The 20,970-nt window shown below is 41.3% G+C and overlaps 1 protein-coding gene across 1 annotated transcript; it reads right to left on the bottom strand.

Moving 5' to 3' along the window:
* Positions 1-15,030: 15,030 nt before the first annotated feature.
* On the bottom strand, positions 15,031-20,461 carry LOC128735691 (uncharacterized). The gene is made up of 2 exons (XM_053830174.1): positions 17,204-20,461; positions 15,031-15,129 (listed from the first exon to the last, which is right to left on the bottom strand). The coding sequence occupies exons 1-2, from the start codon at positions 20,459-20,461 to the stop codon at positions 15,031-15,033; spliced, it is 3,357 nt and encodes a 1,118-aa protein (XP_053686149.1).
* Positions 20,462-20,970: the final 509 nt, after the last annotated feature.

The raw sequence follows: 20,970 nt of genomic DNA, 5'->3' as shown, positions 1-20,970 counted from the left end.
CGTGATCGTCGTAAGGGGGGCCGGTTACCAACGGGACTGTGATAGTATTATGTAATATACGAACAAGTGTTGCGATGTGCACACCACCGCCAGCGGCGGTGGCTGCGAACGGACTGAACTCAAGACTCACTTTTATTATCCTATTTATACATATTTCGACAGCTTATTGTTACTATATCTAGCCAGAACAACAATGAGACAAAGCGCTATTGTTGTTCTGCTAGATGTGAAGGTCAACGCGGTCATATTGCGGCTTTGTGCCGCAACACATTGTTCTTCGACGGTTCCACCAGGTGGCAACTCCGAGGCTCGAGATTCAAGTTGTTCAACAAAGGCCCTTTTCACCTCAGGACTCTCCAATCGGCGGACGTCGTAGCGGCACCCAACTTTCTCCTCCCGTCGTTGGACACGTGCGACGCGCAGACGTATCTCAGCGATAACAAGATGATGCTCGGATGCAATATCAGCGCTGCGTTTGTTGCGTACATCAAGAAGGCTCCTTCTCCATTTCCGGCTGAGGCAGATGTGGTCGATTTGGTTTTCTGTTCGGTCGTCGCGGGAAACCCACGTGACTTTATGTACTGGTCTATGGGGGAAGAGCGATCCACCAATGACCATGTCGTTATTACCACAGAATTCTGTAAACAGCTCCCCGTTTTCGCTCATCTCTCCTAGGCCATGGCGTCCCATGACGCGTTCAAGGTCCGCGTTGTTTGAGCCAATCTTCGCGTTGAAGTCGCCCATGTGAATTTGGATGTCCCCCTTCGGGATTTTCTCAACCACGCTGTTCAGCTGGCTGTAAAAACTCTCTTTCTCCTGCAGGTCGGTAGCATCTGTTGGCGCATAGCACTGGATTGCCGTAAGGTTCCTAACCCGTGTTCTGAATCTGGCAACGATTATTCGCTCGTTTATTGGTTCCCACTTCATCAGGGCCGCATGTGTCCCTGGGCTCAGTAGGAATCCAACTCCTCTTTATCGAGTAGCATTTTCACCTCGTATGCCAGAGTAGAGCAAGATTTGCCCGGATGATGTCCTGTGTTCGCCAGTACCCAGCCAGCGGACCTCGCTCAGCCCCAGGATTTCAAGCTTCAGGCGGCTAGCTTCCCTTGCAAGTTGAGCCAGCTTGCCCTGCTGGGCAAGGGTCAGTATATTCCATGTTCCGATTCGTGTTCGTGTTTTCATGCTAAAGGTCGTTGCCAATAATCCGGAAAGATTTCTTCTTTCATTTTCGGTAACTTTTTGTATGTTCTGGTACAGTAGGCTGTTAACCTAAGGTCCTTATCCCGCTGATGGGGCTGCCATCTTAATGTGGGCGGGAGCCACTGTGCCCCCTTTCCTGTTAGCATACGACAACCGAAGTTGCGTGCTCCAGCCGGCACCTCGTGGAGGTAGGAATAGGAGTTAATGAACAGAGGTTATGGAATGCACATGTTCACCCTTTGCCAGCCTCAATAGATCCACGGCCCGAAATAACTACTGATATTAATAAATTCAACCTGTAGTTCCCGTCTATCATCCATCAAACCAGTCCGCGAGCCGCAAGGACCATATTTAAGAGCTACATGCGGCCCGCGGGCCGCAGTTTGGCCAGCACTGGTTTGCACTATATTTTTATCGCTGTCAGTTTTTCGAAAATTGAAAAAAAATGGCGTCACCCGAAAAGAAACGTCGCGAATTTATTTTGTGCAAGCACCTGCAAAATCCTCAACTATCTCATCGGGGCATCGGAAAACAACTCGGAATCGAGTACTCAACTATAAGTCGTGTGGTTAAACGTTACTACGAAACTCTGAGCTTCGAACGGAAGGAGAAATGTGGTCAGAATGGATGTTCTATTAGTGATCAGGATCACAAGCGTCTCGTGGAAGCGTTTAATCCTGTAACGGGTAAGGCCGTCTGTAGACGGCCTTCGCTTTTGGAGCTCCAGAGCCGCATACGAAATTTGTTTTAAATTGACAATATGCTAAATGTGTTCAGAACAGATTTCTTGACATTTTGATATTAATATCACAACATTCTAACTATACATTCAAAAGTTATCATTTTTCAAGAACAAAAATTCCGAAAAATTTCGAAAATAATTAATGCACGAATATTACTTTTTTTACTTTTGATGAAAAAGCACATCTAGAACGAAATGATTGACCTTAAAATTTTTCTATGAGTAAATTTCATGCTTTATATCAATTTTGCAATGTATTTGAATTGAAAAAATATCTGGGTAGAGCGTTAGACATGAAAAACGAAAAAGAGAAATTGGACTTTTTATAATCTGGCGCTCCTCCAGATAATTATTTTTGCATGAAAATCAGAACTTAAGGTTCTTTTGAGTGTACTTTCATGATAAAACAGTCTTTAGCTTGATCGCATCGTTTTTACGATGTTGCCCGTTAGAGGGTTAAGCGGAATCCGAATGCTTCGGTCAGGGATGTGACCAAAAGCTGTTCAAATCTTTTGTTCAGAGAGCCAAGGAACGGGAAAGACTACATACGTACAAAGTGCAGAAGGCTACAAATCGTGACGACAGGCAAAATACGGTGGAAAAGTCACAGATCCGGAAACTGTACACCCAGATACTGACGAAGCCTCATTGTCTCATCATGAATGATGAGACTTACGTCAAGGCGGACTTCCGGCAGCTTCCAGGGTTACTGTTCTTCCCCGCCCAGTACACGTTTGATGTTCCGGAGGAAATAAGGAAGTAGAAACTTTCAAAGTTTGCCAAGAAATACATTATTTGGCAAGCAATTTGCTCATGTGGCAAACGGAGTACGCCGTTCGTAACTACCGGGACTGCAGACGGGTAGATCTACTACAAGGAGTGTCTACAGAAGTGTCTGCTTCCTCTGTTGAAGCAATACGAGGGCCCTACGATCTTCTGGCCGGATCTAGCTGCATGCCACTATTCAAAGGACTGTATAAAGTTCTTCCGACATCGATTTATCCATAGGAGGTCAAATTCGGCCAACGGCTACGCGGGTGAACTATTGCTGGGAATACCGACCTCGCATTGAGTTCCTAGTTAGCATTTTTATATGCAAATAAAAGTTAAAAATCAGCATTACGTACATATATGCATGCTAATAAATCGCATTTGATGCGCAAAACTAGGTTATCCGTATTATTTTGGAGGCGATATACGTGATGAGGAATAAATATATGCGTTTCATCTGTAGAAGTAATTATAACTTCGAACTGCTATACAATTTTATGCTGAATATCGTATGTATGTCAGCTATTATCATTATACACGACTGAAAATCAACTTGGCTGCACTTTATTTAGCTCTAGTTACGATTCCGAATTTGTTAATAGTTATTTACGATAATTTTCGTAGACTGATGTAGGATTTGGTGCTAGCTGGGTAAGGCGAATTAAAACATCTAGAGCGTTGTCGACTTCATTTTTTTTTTAAATGTTTGTTGTTAAGTCCATGGTCACAGTGAAAGCAATAGACGATTCATCGCATTAGCTTGGCTTGTTCCGAAAATTTACCGAATATGGCTAACTAGCTTTGATTCAAATACTAGCTAGATGAAACTCATAGGACGCACTCGAAGCTTGTCCTTAAGTATTCGTCTAATAAGCGTTTCTCAGAAAATCCGGACGGCCTGGGTAAATTCTGTTGGTGTCTCATTCGGCCCTTTTCTATTCTAGAAACGCTGAATTTATGCGACTCGATTGGCCACAAAACCCATAGAGTAAGGAGGAGTAAAAGTGCGATTCAATGATTTATCGGTGGAGATTCCGAGTAAATTTTCTACATTGGCATGGATGGGTGACTACTTGGCCAGCTTGAATCTAACCTAAACTTTGGTTGTTTACGAAGCATTGTTGCTGAGCTACGTGCAAATGCTATTTTAGGGCGGTTTTGATGTAATTTTTCGTTATACGGCAAATACGATATCAACAGGAGGATATTACTTCTTGAAAATTTGTAGCAGTGTTTTACATCACTCGCATATCTGTTTTGAAAATACGGCGAAAATAATTTACAAAATATATTTCGCTTTTCCGTAATTTAATCTAACCCCGTCAAGCGCGGGGCGGGGTAAAAGTTCGATTCACGGACGGGGCAAAAGTGCGAGTCAAAAAGATATAGAAATAGAGTCATACAGATATAGAAATGAAAGATCTGCAGAAAACTGTGTGCTCTACAGTTGTTGGCTGAAGAAAAACAATGTGTTTCCGCTGTTGAAACAAAACACAAACGTTTGGAAAAGTTTCGATCTAGCGGAGGCTGCAATACACCAGCGCAAAATAGAAAAGGTGCAAATTGAGAATATTCCTTACCGAAACATAACGCAGATTGAAGATAATATGGTTTTGTTAGCTACTGCTGGGCCAATTTCATGGATTCGAGCTTCGAACTTTTGCCCCGTGGTATTCGCACTTTTACCCCGCTAGTGGAGTAAAAGTGCGAATCTGCACTTGATCAGAAGAAAGAAGAATTTATTTTGCAAAACACTATTACCGCGGATGATTTACAGTTGAATGTGAAGACATTGAGTTACTGCACCACTATAAAATATATTATGTTGTTGCCCTTCTTTATATCTCACGAAAATTGATGACAACTTCAAACATCGCACTTATGCCCCGCCCTACTCTATAGTTATTTGATCTGAACTTGATCGAAACCGAAGACTACAAAATTCAAGACTGGGCATAATCTCAAATCTCTACAGGCAGGGTTATTTAGTTTTAATGAGTCAATCACTAACACTTATATAATTTTTCCATTGGCGGAACTAGCGCTCATTTCTAGGGGGCTATAACCCCCGGCATTTTTTCGACCATTTTATTTCCTTGGCATATTAAAATTAAATGTACATTGCTGCATGGGAACTTAAAGTTGTGATGCATATAAAAATTACTCTCAAGTTTTTATTATGTTAAGTTATCTAACTATAGTTTTTTCTTAAATTTAAAAATCCAGCTTAATTTTTCTAGGGGGGGGGGGGAGGGCTAAATGTCTCCTAGGGGGGCTTAGCCCCCCCTGGTTACGCCAATGCATTTTTCCATCTTTTGTTATGTAGCTGTCACGTGATATGTTGATACTTTCTGGGAAGTTATGCGTATTCACAAAAGCACAAGAGAGCTGCAAGTAGTAAGAGTTGTTTTCGACCGATGTTATGTTGATATTTTTTTCCCAGTATCGAGATTTGCTACTTGTACATGTTAGTCAACACTGGCCAGGTTTTTTCTTTGGCTAATTGATTTTACGTATGGAGCCAAGGGCCATTGTCTCATTGTTTACTCAACTATACTTCCACGAATCAATTAAAAGGCGGCAAGTTCTGAGAAAAAATATTCGCGGAGGAATTCAAAAACACAAAAAAAATCACCATCCGCACCGGAATGAGCGATGGACTGAATCCTGGGCGATTTAATTAATAACACAACCCTCATTAAGCGCGACAGTGACAGACGCAGGGTAGACGCTTCACGTGCACACCGGCAACGGTTTTTGCTTCTGGGTTTCAATATTTTCAGTAGGTGTTTTAGCTCAATTAGGCTAACAAGTTCAACAAGTCATTAGATAATTTTTTGCTGTTACAAAACCCTCAAATCTACGGGGTAAATTCCAGCAAATTGCTATAACAACGTTTCTGCTAATTTATTGACAACGTTTTGCGAACTTCGGAGATTCTTTACAATGTCGAATCAAATTATGTAACATGCTGCAAAGCATTCACAGTTTCGCTCGGTTTAAATATGTTTAATTCAAAGCAGCATTTCAGATTCATGTTGGGCTGTACCCGTTCCGATTTAGATGCCCTGAAAAATCCGGTGAGGTTTGTGATGTAGCGAGCTTTTTCCGGCTGTGCTTCGGTATGTTGGCAAAGTCATAAATGCCATGATTTTTCCATCTACTGGCTCGTTTCTCCTGTTTCGTTTATTGCACCTGGTTGGAAAAAATCATTTCAAATGGGAGTCTATTCATGATAATATTCACCTTGGAGCAGAAGAGGAGCCTATCTGTTCACGTAATAAAAGCAGTGCATTTGCTGCTCGGAGCGTGAGTTCTGATGCTGTTCCGATCCGAATATCATGCCAAAATGCTTCCCAAATGGCGATATCTGTTATGCCTGTAATAACATTCATTGGTGAGATATAACAGAACGCAGTATTATCGGAGCTCCACAGCAGGCAAGATTATTATGGCTGCCAGTCAAATAAAAGTAAAAACCAATTCTACACCAATTTTTGGCTTTGAACTCGATATGACTGAATCACCAACTTTTAATTCGTTTTAGTTGGAATAGATTCGCAAATGGAGTTGATAGTAGTTTGATGCAGTATCTTAATCGGGTATCACTTTTTCATAGACCCACACTCATCGCGGTCGGGTAGGAGTGAAGGATTTTTTCTCACGTCGAGGCTTTTCTGCTTACTACGGTATTCGGTTGGTTCGAAAGCGAAATAAAAGTTTTATAAAGCTTCGAAATATGTAAACTTTGAAATTTATTTACCATCGTGGGCACCCATTTTTGCTACAACAACGACGCGACAAACCGTAACCCCCCGCTAGTCATGCGCTGCATGGCTAAATAGGTTTTTCTTTTGAAAGTCCTTATTGTTATGTTATAAACATACTTTCGAAAAGATTTTCACCCGGAATAGCTAAACAGTTCGAATGCATGAAAGGTGAAAAAGTTTTCCCACTGAAAGTTTTTCTGTTGCTGGAATGGTATCTTGAAGGGAGCAGTTCCACATTCGGTTGCCCTGCATTTTACGACTAAAGGTTCATTTTCGCATAATACATTACATCCCTCGATTAGGAAGATTTAACGATTATGTACTTTTCTCGTTTTCATTTTCCAGGTAAGCTCCACAGGAAAAGTTCGGGCAGGACGAAAATATTGTCTGCCAGGGGAAGTACCTACCCAGGTGCGGCAATAAAGCAGATAAGAAGGTCGAAGGTAAATTGTCATCGTGTTATCATTTGCCCATTCCAGCTTCAGTTTCTGGGAAATTATTAAAGTGGGTGCCTTGGGATGAGTACGGGAACCGTATTACGGGACGGGTAACGGCAAAAGTCACAGTTTCAGTCTTTGAATACTTTTATATGGTTGCGTGATCAACAGTGCGAAAGAGAAAACTTTTCGTTGCTGAATGAATTCCTTTTAATTTGACGAATTGCTCCGTAGCATATTATGGGATGCCTCAGCAAGGTAGACAAGCAGCTGTTATAGCTTTAAAAATTTAACTTATATTTTATCAATGTCTTTCAATTAGGTACGGTAGGGCCTAATTGAATTTTCACTTTCACCTAGAAGCAATTACTGTATAATAGATAGTATAATGTTGTTCTTTGATGCTGTACCCAACTCGTTTAATTTATTCCTGTTGAGTAAATAATTTCTTTCTTACGCATTGCTCATTAAGACCTATAATAAATCAGTCATGTGTTGTATATTAACATTTCCTTAAAATTAAAAGATAGACCGGAAATTCCTGAGTTTAGTTTAAAGCTTGTTCCTTGCTGAAAAATTTTGACCAAAGGTTAGGTTAGGTTTTTGTAAAAAACCTGATTTAATCCACCTAGTGGTGAAAGGAACCTTTGTTCTACGGTCTTACTTGCTATTTGAGATAGAAATCGACACGTTTGGTTTACATGAAATTTTTGGAAATTGAATAAGTTTACAAAATTTGAACCAAATAGAAGCACTTATAAATTTTGATAGTTCCTTTTCTCATGAAATTGCTGAGTAAGTTGTTACTAATGAGGATAAGTCCAAGTAAAAGTGAGTTCTAAGATGAAATATTATTCTTTAACATACGCATTGCGTAGTAAAGGTCTAGTTTATAAGTTTTTGAACTATGCATAATTTCCTGTAATGCCATTCTATTTGATTCACAACAATAAAGTTTTCTTGAATAAATTTCATCAATTTTTATTAACTTTCGGTTACTCACGCTGTTGTATTTTGTACAACATGTGTAGGTTTTTGAATGCCATATTGTTATAAAGTTACAAATCGTATATTACGTATATACTAACGTATATTCTTCAGTAAACTTGTTATGAGCGAAATGTCAGAATAATTCAATGCATTAATATTTTAAATTGGTAGGAAACAAGATTAGCATAAACCGACATCACAGAAACGAAGCAAGTAGCATGTGAGTTGTACCGCAATTGACCCCAACTGGAATTTTCTCTCGTTTCTTCAAATGGAAAAATGGTGTCTGTATGCAGTAAAACTACCAGCAAATGTAAAATGTTTAAGATGTATCCGTCGGTTGGTAATCGAGTAATTCGGGTTATTTTTTATAATCAAAGTTCTACAGTTCCTAAACAAGCAAACATAGAGGTATACTAAATTCAGCAAAGTTGTGTATTTTTATTATTTGTACAACTTTGTAATACATGAAAAAGTCATACAACAATTACAAGAAGAGTTAGAATAGAAAAACTGATTTTACAAATTCATATACATTAAATAAGATTTTTCTACCTTCACTGAAGAGATAGAAGGTTACTGTCCTCAGCAAAATTTCTTGTAATAATATGCTCTAAAAGTTTGCAGAACATATCAATGTGTTGTATTGAAACTGAAGGAAAATAATTTTTTTATTTCACTTTTAGGGGGATTAATCAAAATCCAAATTCTACCAGACGATAGAGCTTTCAATTTTAAGAAACTCTTCCAAAGGTTCGATAAACTTAAAACCAAGTTTTCCTAGTCAAAACTCTAGTGCGCATGTTTTCTTTGGTTTTGGGCTATTGTGCGCGCAATTAACCGTGTTATAAAAGTTCAAGTGTGCGAGTGTTCAAGGGTTAATATCTTTTGACCGGTAAAACCAATTCTTATGTAATTTTGCATATATATTCGTAGTGTGAAAACCTCTCGTTTGATATTAAAATAATTGAAATTCGGTAAATTATCTTGGTTAAAATCATTATAAATTATTGTTAATTTTGGTGTGGTGTATTCGATTGCTCATAACTTTCCAATCAGTCACAACGTCCAATCAGAAAACCATTCAATAGTGATCTATCCGGTTATATTACCTGCCAAACGAAACTAATAGCGCGTAAATCGGTTTGGCCATCTCTGAGAAACAGGCGTTCATTTGTACCTAGTCAAGGCTCACTTTTAAACTGCTTGTCCGTTTTCAATAAAACTTAGCAAAATGTTTAGTAATAATAAGAGCTTTCGTTTGGTGCTAATATCGTTAAAATTGGTTGCGTGGTTCCGGAGAAAACCGTGTCACGTAATTTTCACATTTTTGCTTATACCTTTCAAACGAAAAGTCAGACCACGAAACCATTTAATAGTGATATACTAGGTAATAATACCTTTCAAACAAAAGTAAAAGCGGTCGAATCGGCTCAGCCATCTCCGAGTAACAGGCGATAGAAAATTCGGAGCGAACACACATACACACATACAAACACACACAGACATTGCTCAGTTCGTCGAACCCTATCGATTGGTACATGTGACTCGGCCCTCCGGGCCTTGGATCAATTTCGTGTTTTTCGACCAATTTCTAAACCTTTGTTATATAGTATAACAAAGGTAAAAAGGAGAAAAATGCGATAAATAGATGGAAAACGGAATAGTAAAAGAAACGAAACATAATAGTAAAGATGAGAGAACGAGAAAGAAGAAGAGGGAAAACCAGACAAGAAAGAGTCAACGAACAGAAATCAAGAGAACCCGAAAAAAAAGAAGAATGGCAAGTGAGGAAAAAGCAAACCGATACGGGCAAAGAGGACCTATTAGGATAACGGACAAAGAGGTCAAACGGTCAATATAAAAGGACGGGACCAAACGGGAATGGGATGGGAAAATGGGACAGAAAAAGAAGGAAAGAAAAACAGAACAATGAAAAAGGTGAAACTAAAGAAAAAATCCAAAAATGGGAGGAAAAATAAGAAATCTGGCGAGCAAAGCGAAAAAAGGGAGACAAAAGCAGAATAAACGTTACAGAAAAGAAGAAAAACAGGACATCCAAAAGAGGAACCGGAACAGACGAAGACCAGAAGGAAAGGATAACCAACGAAATAAAACTGGAAACAAAAAAGGAAGAGAAAGACGAAAACGTGAAAGAGGAGAAACGGAAAGAAACTGTAACAAAAACCAACAGAACGGTATAGAGCAGAAGAAAAAACAGGACAAAAAGAAGAAAAACGGGAATATGAAAGGGAAAAAAGAAAACGACGAAAGACGAAACTTACAAATTTTGCGACTTTACACTATGGAGAGAGCAAAATAGAAGCATGTTTAGGTGTTTGTAAAGAGATAGAGTGGATAGTGTAAAGTCACAAAATTTGTATGTTTGAATTTAAATTTAATTTGTATTATGTGTAATGTTGGTTATTACAATGTAGTAGTGTCCGCAGATGATGAGTGAAAGCCAGTAAGTAACTCAAAACGTACGGACAAACTGCCATTTAACTGGAAGAAAACATCTTGTAAATTGCGAGTTTTGTGTGAACATGTAGGCTGTGGGATTGTGGGCTTTCCGTAATAACATCCGCTAGCCATCTATTTACTTCACGGCTATCATTATTGTTACATGGTACTACAGAGGTAACCAATGAGCAACTTTCAATTGGCATTTCAACTACTTGTTGCTGTATATTAGCTTTTTCACTGTCATAACCGTTGTAAATTGGCATCGAAAATTCTATTAGAAGTCTTCTCGTCAGTAATCAACCGCAAACGAACATTGTCAACATTTCGAGAGGATTAGCAACAACGTAGCGCTGTGTTTTGCCTAAGTAGCTTTTAATTAGCATCTTAGAGGACATATACACTAAAAAACTCGTCAAAATTTGCCGAGATTTGGACAGCCGAATTTTCGGTAAAATTTCGGTGGGGCCTAACGACGTTTATGGAACTATTTTACCGACTTCGGTGTTTTTTTTAAGTGCGTATACCAAATGGTTATTGGCTTGCATTTATATAGCATTAGTAATATTTACTGGTTACTTGGGTGTAATGCCAAGGTAGACAAGTTCGACGATTACTTCAATACTATCTTCATCTATCAGCTGAGCAGTTTCAAAATCCGAGAAGCTAACATGTATTTCATTATAGCAGAGTTTGTGGCAAGCCCAACTCTCGCAGCTTCTCTTTTAAGAGAGCTGAATGCTTCTTCCTTTAGTCCACGGTAAACATCGACGATATCGATGCTGTCCGCAAAATCGGATATCAAATTCAATATCTCACCTGCTATCATAAAGCTTGATGTGGAATCAACAAGAATTAACAGCTTAATCAGTTATGTTGGAAAACCATGTTCAATCATATTCCACCATAAATTATTTCGTTTTACTGTATCCTACGCTGCTTTGAAGTCTATAAATAGTCTATATGCTCAAAAATGGTCAAATAACTGTCGGAAGGTGGACATTTGGATCGTTGCGGACTAGTCCGCCTTTCCAGCTGCTTTACCATTCTCAGTTCTCTAGCTGTTTTGATTACTTCGTCCAAACATAGTGGATCTACAGTTTGTCCATCATCCTCAATTGTTATCCTGTTTCTGCCGAAGTCATCATCTTATTCACTATTAAACAACTACGTCCCTTCTTTCGGTAACCAATTAACCTTTTCTTGTCACTGTTCATAATAAGAGTTGGCACAGCTCGGTTCATGATTCCAGTGACCGTTTTCAGGAAGCTATTCCTTAAGCAATTTTGCTCTTGCCGTATCTTACGATGCGATGGTTAAGCCTTATTTCGATCGCTCTAACATCTCGGTATCTTTCCTGCTCTAGCGTGACACAGTTGCACCCAACATGTAAGCTTTGGCTTGGTTGTTTCGTCAGTCACTCACTTCCACTCTGCGTCAAACCGCTCACTGGTAGCGGCTGCTACCGTCCAGTTAGCTTCGAGCTACGATGCTAGTCTAACAAACCAGTCGTCGTATATTCGTTTGTTCGGTTAGATAGAGTCAGCAAGATCCGTACACTGGCCCCGTAATTTTCATGTACTCTAACAGCCGGCTGCGAAGTCTGTCGATAAAGAAGGGTAATGTCTAATGACGGTTTAAGGCCACGACTTTGCTTTTTTGGTAGCGGCTGCAGCTGTAGTACCCGATACTTTTCGTGTAGCAGTACTGATCTCATCGTGGATGTGCTTCCAGGTTCTCTCCAAGTCGCTCGCCGACTAGTCAGATTTCCAGAAGCACTCTGCAGCCACTTCTTTTGTTGTCATTTGCGGCATTTTACGTCTATTGTCATTTACGGTATTTTACGTCAGAAGTAGTCCAGAAATTTGCCTTTAATACTCAACACGCATCGACGGTCATTAATGGGCCGCTACCTAATGACACACGTCATTCGTTTCCATAGAATACGAATCCGACGTTCTCCTTTAGTAAATGTGATGCTTGTATGTCATGCCCGAAATAGGATTACTGCGCGGATCCAGCGTTCTACCCTCTTCTGTCGAGCACCAACCTCGACCTTGATGTTTGGTAAAGCTACAGCTCTCTCTTGCTGCTCTCTTTGAGCTCTGTAACTCTCTTTGAATTCGTTTTTTAAATTGTTCGTAGTACGTATAAGTGTTTTAAGCATGCCGCGTTACTAGAGCTTCGATGCCTAGTTTCGCCGAGAGGGTATCCGTTCTAGATACAGCGCGCGAGACACACCGTTTCAAAAATCAGTCACTGACTCCGGATCAAGCACAGTTGTATGCCGCCCCTAACCTATCGTAGAACGGCGCGCCTGGTAAGTGTAACTGACGGGGTCGTAACTACCCAGCATTTACGAGACCCCCTAAATCAAGCCTCAGGGACGCCAAACGATCGCGACTTACTGTCAAGAAAACACTTGAAACCTTCTGCTCAAACTATTCGCGTTTATTGACGGATTCTTCGACTAGGTAACTCCTACCTTTTGGGCTTCGGGATTTCACCTCCGGTGGTGATGCTAACCGGGATTCCCTTGCGACGTTGGCGACGTTGGAACGGGGTTCGACGGCTAACCTCCGGCGTTCCGACTGCGGGCTCACTCAGGGCTTCTGTCAAGCGCGATGGCGACGACGCGACGTTACTGCGATGGCGTCGATGGCAGGGACGCTCTCTCAGCTTCGGGGTTGACGATCGTGGTGGCAGCGGCGGACGTGAGGACCAAATTCGGTACAACCCAGGTCTCGTTCCGAGTCACGTTGGTAACGTCAGTTAATCGGGGTAAATACAGGGTAAGCACAGGGTAAGCACAGGGGTCCTAAGTGCGAGAGGGGTTTTTAGCATCCGGTTCAAGGCGGTCAAGGTCGGGACTATGGTAGAATATTTCTGAATAGCCATACCTGTTGTTTGCTTTGTTATACACGTCTTTCCTTTCTTCCTTCAATCTTGCGGTAATTTCTGTCTTTCACTTCTATCGTGTATTTTAACAAACTGAACTTCTGGTCTAATTTTGTCTGTCTGTTTGAATTTGTGCACGTTGACGGTTTGGCTTCAGACAAGGTAATGGCTTCGATTAGCTTTTGTCCAACGACCTGTGACCTTTCTTCGCGCCAAGAACCCCACTCTCTCTCTCTCTCTGGCTGATCGTTTTCCTGACATACTCGATCCACGCTAGCTGGACTCCATTTTCCGCCCCCTGGTGGTGGGTGGGTGGAAACCGTTGACGCGTGGCTGCGTACGTCGCCGGGGAAAGCTGTTTGCAATAGAGTATTTCCACTATTTTCTTGACATTTTATTTCGTGACATTTATCATACATTTTACCGCGCGCGACAGTCTCCTAAATCTTGGACGGAGACTAGGCCGACGGTTACATAAGGAAACGGCAATCCACCCTACAGTGGGATTACTATCATGCGCCACTCCTAACCTGGGAAAGCGCGTTCATGATCTTCGAGGGTTAAGACAGTTAACGCTTTGGAAAAAGGCAGTACCTTTTCCAGTACTCGCGCGTAGTTGTCTGCACATTTCCGGTTGTCTAGCTATCTAATCAACAAAGAAAGACGGCTTTGAAATGTTTGGTACACAATTGACATATTTAAGCGCACATATACTGCAACTAGGTGATGGTCAGAATCAAAATCCGCATCCCGTAGGGAACGCATGTTTGCTATGTTAGAGAGAACAAACTCAGATCTGAGTAAGAACGTGGTCAGTCTGGTCATAGTACGATGGTAAAGCGATCTCCACCGCACAGTAGTCCAAAAGAGCGAAAAGTAGAACTTTTTTCCTAGTGTCTCTTGTTTTCATTTGTGGTCTTCAGCACTTTCGTTCGAATATCTAAAACTGTCAAAAGTTAGTCATCGCTTACTATAATGGAAATAAAAAAATAACTTTTTGTGTTAGGAAATATAGACATAGTTTCTTCGGCAAAGTTGTAAATATTGTAAAAACAAGCAACTTAGGTGAAGAAATAAAATTTCTATCTTTATCGAGTGCTGAACTATAGGGCATATTCTTTAAAACTTGGTTTTTCTTGCTTGGCTTTTGTTAGTACCATTTTACAAGAATACAATGTTCTACTTAATTATCGATGTTCTCAAAATACATGTTTTTGCAGAAGACCGCAAGTCTCTTGGACCTTTACTTGCTGAGTTATCGCATACTCAAGCTTTAAATTTCCATAGCTTCACGAGCCCACGGGGTAAAATGGGGCAAGCGGATTTATGAAATCAGTGCTTCATCTTAAAGCTTAAGTCGAGTACTATAAACTTGTATGGGTTCCGCTTGTCCCCAACCACCCAAATGAGAGTACGGCAAGCATACTGTTGCGTATCCAGGCAGACACCAACATTGAACGCGAAACGGAAAGGATTTACACGGCGGACTGTATTTTTGTTCGGATCACAAAGCACAGGATGGAAAATTTTCTAATATTTTATTTCTCGATGCGAACTTAACAAGATTCAAAACTTAACTAACTTACATCTACTGGTGGCATCGGTTTATAGCACTCGGAAAGTTCCAGATGCGCGGCGCGTGTGTGGCGTGGTAGGAAAAAACCAATGAGCATCGCGCAATCGCTCGCGTGTTCGTCGCTGTTATCCTGTCGGCGCGTGGAGGGACAAAATATTTACTGCTGTTTCCTTCTCTCTGCTTTCAAGTGAGTGCATGCTTCGGGAAGGATCGATGCTCGATCGTTTGGCAAATGTCGTGTTTGGTTTTTTCCACTTGGAATACTCGGGAACATTCGAATGGCTGGAAACAGTGGAATTTTCCGAAGCAATTATAATTACACGCTTCGTTGCGTACATTCTCCCCGGGTTGAAGATCGAAGACTTCAAAACTGAAGAGTGGATAGCACCGCGGCATCCAGACAATCTTGAAGTTCATCATTGTCCTTAATTGGTAAAGGAGCTAGCTTAGCAATGCTTCTTTTAAACACACCTGAAGCGGTCTTTACATCGGCCACTCGAACAAGCTGGTCAGGACCGGGGTAGGTTTTCACTATCTTGCCGTACTTTCAGGATAGCGGTGGGAGATTATCTTCTATCAGCAGAACTATCATACCTGGTTCAATATTAGCAGTGGATTTGACCCATTTACCTCTAGACTGAAGCGTAGAAAGGTACTCCTTTGACCATCTTTTCCAAATGTGATCTCTGAGCAACGTCAAATATTGCCAACGGGATAATCGATTTTCGTTAACATCCAAAAGTGTTGGCTTGGGAACTGGTTGTAAAGCTCTTCCTAACTGCAAATGAGCTGGAGAAATCGGTAACGGATCGTTTGGGTCATCAGAAACCGCATATAATGGACGGGAATTTAAAATGGCTTCAACGTGCGTCAATAAAGTAGCAAACTCTTCAAACGTTAATTTGGCATTTTGTAATGTCCTTTTCAAATGAGTTTTTACGCTCTTCACAGCAGCTTCTACTAAGCCTGCGAAGTTGGGAGCTCTTGGGGGAATGAAGCTCCACTGGATTTCTCGCGGAAGCAACAAATCATTGATCTTGGCTTGCATTGTCTCAGATCGTAATTGCTTATATAACCCTCGAAGTTCATTAGAAGCGCCGACGAAATTAGTACCGTTATCAGAGAGAATGCTCTTAACCATACCTCGACGGTTCACAAAGCGATCAAGTGCAGCAAGAAACGCTTCGGTACTAAGACTTGACAATAACTCAAGATGCACATTCTTGGTTGCAAGGCATATAAAAACAGCAATATATCCTTTAACAATCTTCGGGCGATACTTGCCTTCTTTGACTGCTATAGGACCAGCGAAATCAATTCCAGTATTTTCAAACGGCATAGCGGGGTTTACTCGAGGTTCTGGCAGTACTCCCATCAATTGAGTTATTCTCTTAGGATTCGTTCGAAAGCAGGCGATACAGCTTCTAGTAACTCCTCGGATTGTAGAACGCGCTTTTAAAATCCAAAACATTTGACGCGATATAGCAAGAAGGGCTGAAGGACCGGCATGAAGATTTTCTTCGTGAAGAGCGCGGAGTATTAGTTTAGTTACGAAATGGTGACCGGGAAGGATCATTTGATGCCTGGCATCGAAAGGCAGATTAGAGTGTTTTAGACGACCACCAACTCTCAAGATTCCATCATCGATCGTAGCACATAGTCCAGCAAGTCTTTTGGACGAGTCGGCAGCCTTCTGATTCTGAACTTCTTCACGAAACTCGGTATATTGGATAACTTTCACGATCGCCTTCAGTGACACTCTCATTTCTGCTACGGAAACAAATTTAGACAGCTGTCGGTTTTTCTTCTCCTGAGTTCTTGCATTTTTGATGAATCGTAGAACCCAAGCAATAATCCTCTGCATTTTTCGAAATGAGCTGTAGGCAGTAAAGACTGGCAAAAGTTCGATTGTCGCCAAGTTGACAACCGCTTCGACCTTTAGATCTGGAAGCTCTTCGTCTGGAATAACTTCAGAGCTAGCAACATTGTAAGGGATTTGGCACAGGAAACGTGGACCACTCCACCATAATTCATTTTGACTTAATTCCACTGGAAGTTGTCCTCGGGAAATCAAATCTGCAGGATTATCCGCTGATCGAACATATTGCCAAGAGAATTGATTGGTATATTTGGTGATTTCCGCAACACGGTTGCGCACGAAAACATCTAAGCGACTCGGATCCTTTTGAAGCCAAGCCAAAACGATCTGGCTATCCGACCATAGCACAATCTTAGAGACAGGAAATTTCAATGCAGGAATAGACTTCATAAGCAATCGCACCAACAACTGAGCTGCGCATAATTCTTTACGAGGGATAGTCATGGGACTTAGAGGAGCAACTCTCGACTTACTAACGAGGAGATTACATTTGGCTTCTACACCGGTAGCACGCAAATATAAACAAGCTCCATAAGCTGATAACGAAGCATCGGCAAAACCGTGAACTTCTAATGTATCGGCATGATACGGTATAATACATCTTGGCAGTTTTATTTGGTTTAGGAAACGCAAAGAATTGTACAAAATACGCCATTGCAAAAGCAAATCATCTGGAAGGGTCTCGTCCCACTCAAGCTTGCGGGACCACAACGTTTGCATTAGCACCTTGGCTTTTACTATTACTGGTGACACAAAGCCAAGCGGATCAAATAATTTGGAAATCTGTGAAAGCACATATCGTTTGGTGATTGGCACAGGAACATTATACTCAACTGACTGGAAGAAATATCGAAACTGATCGTTGCGAGTATCCCACTGTAATCCCAGCGTCTTAACTGTATTATTGGCATCATCAATCTGCAGCAGCTTTTCTCTTTCACCCTCAGGTATTTCAGCGAGCATTACTTCTGAATTTGAACACCATTTCCTAATATCGAAACCTCCTTTGGCTAGTATTTTCTGCAAGTCCTTCCTGAGGCTAATGGCTTCTGATTCAGTATTGGCTCCAGAAAGGACATCGTCAATATAAAAGTCTTCACGAACTACTTTTGCGGCATCAGGAAATTCAGATTGCTCATCTTCAGCCAATTGTACAAGAGATCTTGTTGCTAAAAACGGAGCCGACGCTGTGCCATAGGTCACTGTTGTGAGTTCGAGTATGCGCAACGGCTCGGAAGGTTGGCTTCTCCAAAATATTCGCTGGAAGCGGCTATCACGATCATCAACCAAAATTTGCCGGTACATTTTGGCAATATCAGCGGAAAAGGCAAAACGATGTCGGCGAAATTGGAGAAGAATGGAGAACAGATCATTCTGAACGGTCGGACCTACTTGAAGGACGTCATTCAAACATAACTTTGATGATCGGGCGGAGGCATCAAACACCACACGCAGTTTAGTGCTTGTGCTGGTTGGTTTTAATACAGCATGGTGAGGCATGAAATAACACTGTGATCCAGCTGCATCGTTCTCTTCAAAAATCTCGTGGCAATGGCCAAGTGTTTCGTATTCATTAATAAATGATACATACTGTTGTTTTAGTTCAGGGTGGCGGCTTAAACGTTTCTCGAGTAGATAAAACCGTTTCAACGCTAAGGCACGATTGGTATCAAGATGACTTACAGAGTCTCGAAATGGAAGACGTACGACGAAACGACCTGTTTCGTTGCGGCGATGGGTTTTCACGAAATGCTCTTCCACTTGTTGCTCTTCGACGGATGGAAACGACAGGTTAATTACTTCTTCGATGGCCCAAAACTTGTGAATAGAAGCAGCCAAATCTTCTTCGGTGATCACGTGAGAGAATACAAAACGATGTTCAGGAACATCAGCTGCACCGGCAACCACCCAGCCAAAGACGGTTTCTTGGAGAATGGGTAAATTGTCGGAAATCCTTAACTGACCCGATTTGAGGAGACGGAAAAAGAATTGATTCCCGATGAGAAGATCAATGCGGTTTGGTAAAAAGAACTCAGGGTCAGCCAATTCTATGTTGGCTGGGAGATGCCATTTTTTGATATCAATCTTTCTTGTAGGAATCATTCCACTAACTTTTGGCAGTACAAGGCATGGTACATCCAAACTATACTCACTGTAGCTAGAGGCCACTGTAACCATTATACCTTTGTTGGCACAACTTTTTCCTGTTACACCGTTTACCTCAGTGTTAGTTGACCAAGATCGTTTCCCAAGTTTATCGGCCATATCCTGAGAGATGAGGCAAACTTGTGACGCACAATCCAACAACGCACGACAACGATGGGTGCAACCACTTTCATCCACTAGCTGGACAACGGCTGTTAGCAAAAATACTTCCTTCGAAATGGAACGATTCTGATGGGAACTGGAAACTTGATTAACCAATGCGTTCGAAGCTGGAACTGGCACAGAGCTGGCACGATCTCGGGGAGAAGTGTTGTTTAATATTGACGACGATTCAGAACACTCAATAACATCATCACTTTTTTCTATGTGTAACAAAGTGTGATGTTTCTGGGCGCACTTTACGCATACCTTTTCGGACTGGCACGTGTTGCTACGGTGGCCTTTGCGGAGGCAGTTGAAACACAGTTTCGCTTCTTTCACTTTGGAGATTCGTTGTGCAATCGTCATATCACGGAAAATACCACATTTGAAATTAGGGTGCTGTCCCCCACACAGCTCGCATGTTACTACAACAGCAGACGTGACGGCATGCGCTGTTTTGTGGAATTGCTTCGGGAACAAATTCATCTTACCAGACACGGTAGGTTTGACTGGCACTGATGAAGGATTAGCCGTCTCACACCTTTCAAGAACAAGACATCGACTTCTCAAACACTCGATAGTGTTACTGTAGCTTGGCAGCTGTCCATGCGTTAAAGATGATTCCCAATGCTCACGCGTTTCCTTGTCTAGCGCATTAGTCAGCACGTTGATGATAACCAATTCGGACACTCCGGTTAGTTCTTGTTTCAGAAACTTTAGACTATCGACATGGCGGCAGCATTCATCTAACAGTTCCCGAAGCTCTTTAGATGATTTTTTAGTCATTCTTTTCAGGTTAAGAAGACCACGAATATGGGAGTCAATAATTAGCCGCTCATTTTCATACCTTTCTTCCAGAATATTCCATGCCTGTTCATAATTGTTATCTTGGATGGTTTGGGAACCAATTACACCAGCAGCAGCACCGACCAACGATTTTTCCAAGTGGTACAATTTGATGGCATCACAATCAGCTGATCTTCGCATTAAATCTTGAAACATTGACTTGAAGCGAGGCCAATTTTCATACTCCCCATTAAACGTAGGCAAGGGGGCCCTTAATGCTTGCTGTTGCACAATTACCTGTGTTCCTCCTGCTTGATCAGGAATAGCGGCTGGAGTTGCAGATAAATTATCCTTCAATGTTTCGATCACTACACATGTTTCATTGTATAAAACTTCGAATTCTTCGTATTTTTTATCTTGGCTATCTCTCTGATTAGGAACACAGGCACTAATGAGAGCATCATGCACTTCATTAAATTCACGGTAATGGTTTTCTAGATTTTTCGAGAACACTCTGAGCTGAGGCATGGAAAAATTCGTGGGTTCTTCATCGGCAGCTTTAAGCGAGTTTCTTAAACGCGTCACCTTCGCTTTCACTTGCCCACGTTTATGCGCTAACAATTTCACCTCTTCGTCAGACATTTTCGTTTTCACTGGATAGTTTTTTCTCACTGGACTATTATAATTACCCTCTTCAGGATACACAAACGTACGCCACATTACAAGCACACATCGGAAACGGAAATAACGACGGGATCGCTATTCGAAGCTGAGTGAATTTTCGGGAAAAATACCACTCGGAAATGATGGATTCTCGGTCGAACCACCAACACCCAAACACTCTTTTCAACTAACAGTTCAAATGTCTACTTTACATGGAAGTTCAATGTTCAAACGGATTAAAAAGTTCACAAAACCTCGCGAAATTGGCGAATTTTCACTGTACTTGAATCACACACTGCGTCTTGATCCGGTTCGAAGGACCAAAATGTTGCGTATCCAGGTAGACACCAACATTGAACGCGAAACGGAAAGGATTTACACGGCGGACTGTATTTTTGCTCGGATCACAAAGCACAGGATGGAAAATTTTCTAATATTTTATTTCTCGATGCGAACTTAACAAGATTCAAAACTTAACTAACCTACAT

The sequence above is a fragment of the Sabethes cyaneus genome, chromosome 2 (assembly GCF_943734655.1).
Source record: "Sabethes cyaneus chromosome 2, idSabCyanKW18_F2, whole genome shotgun sequence".
Lineage (NCBI taxonomy): Eukaryota > Metazoa > Arthropoda > Insecta > Diptera > Culicidae > Sabethes > Sabethes cyaneus.
This window is presented reverse-complemented; position numbering and strand designations above follow the sequence as displayed.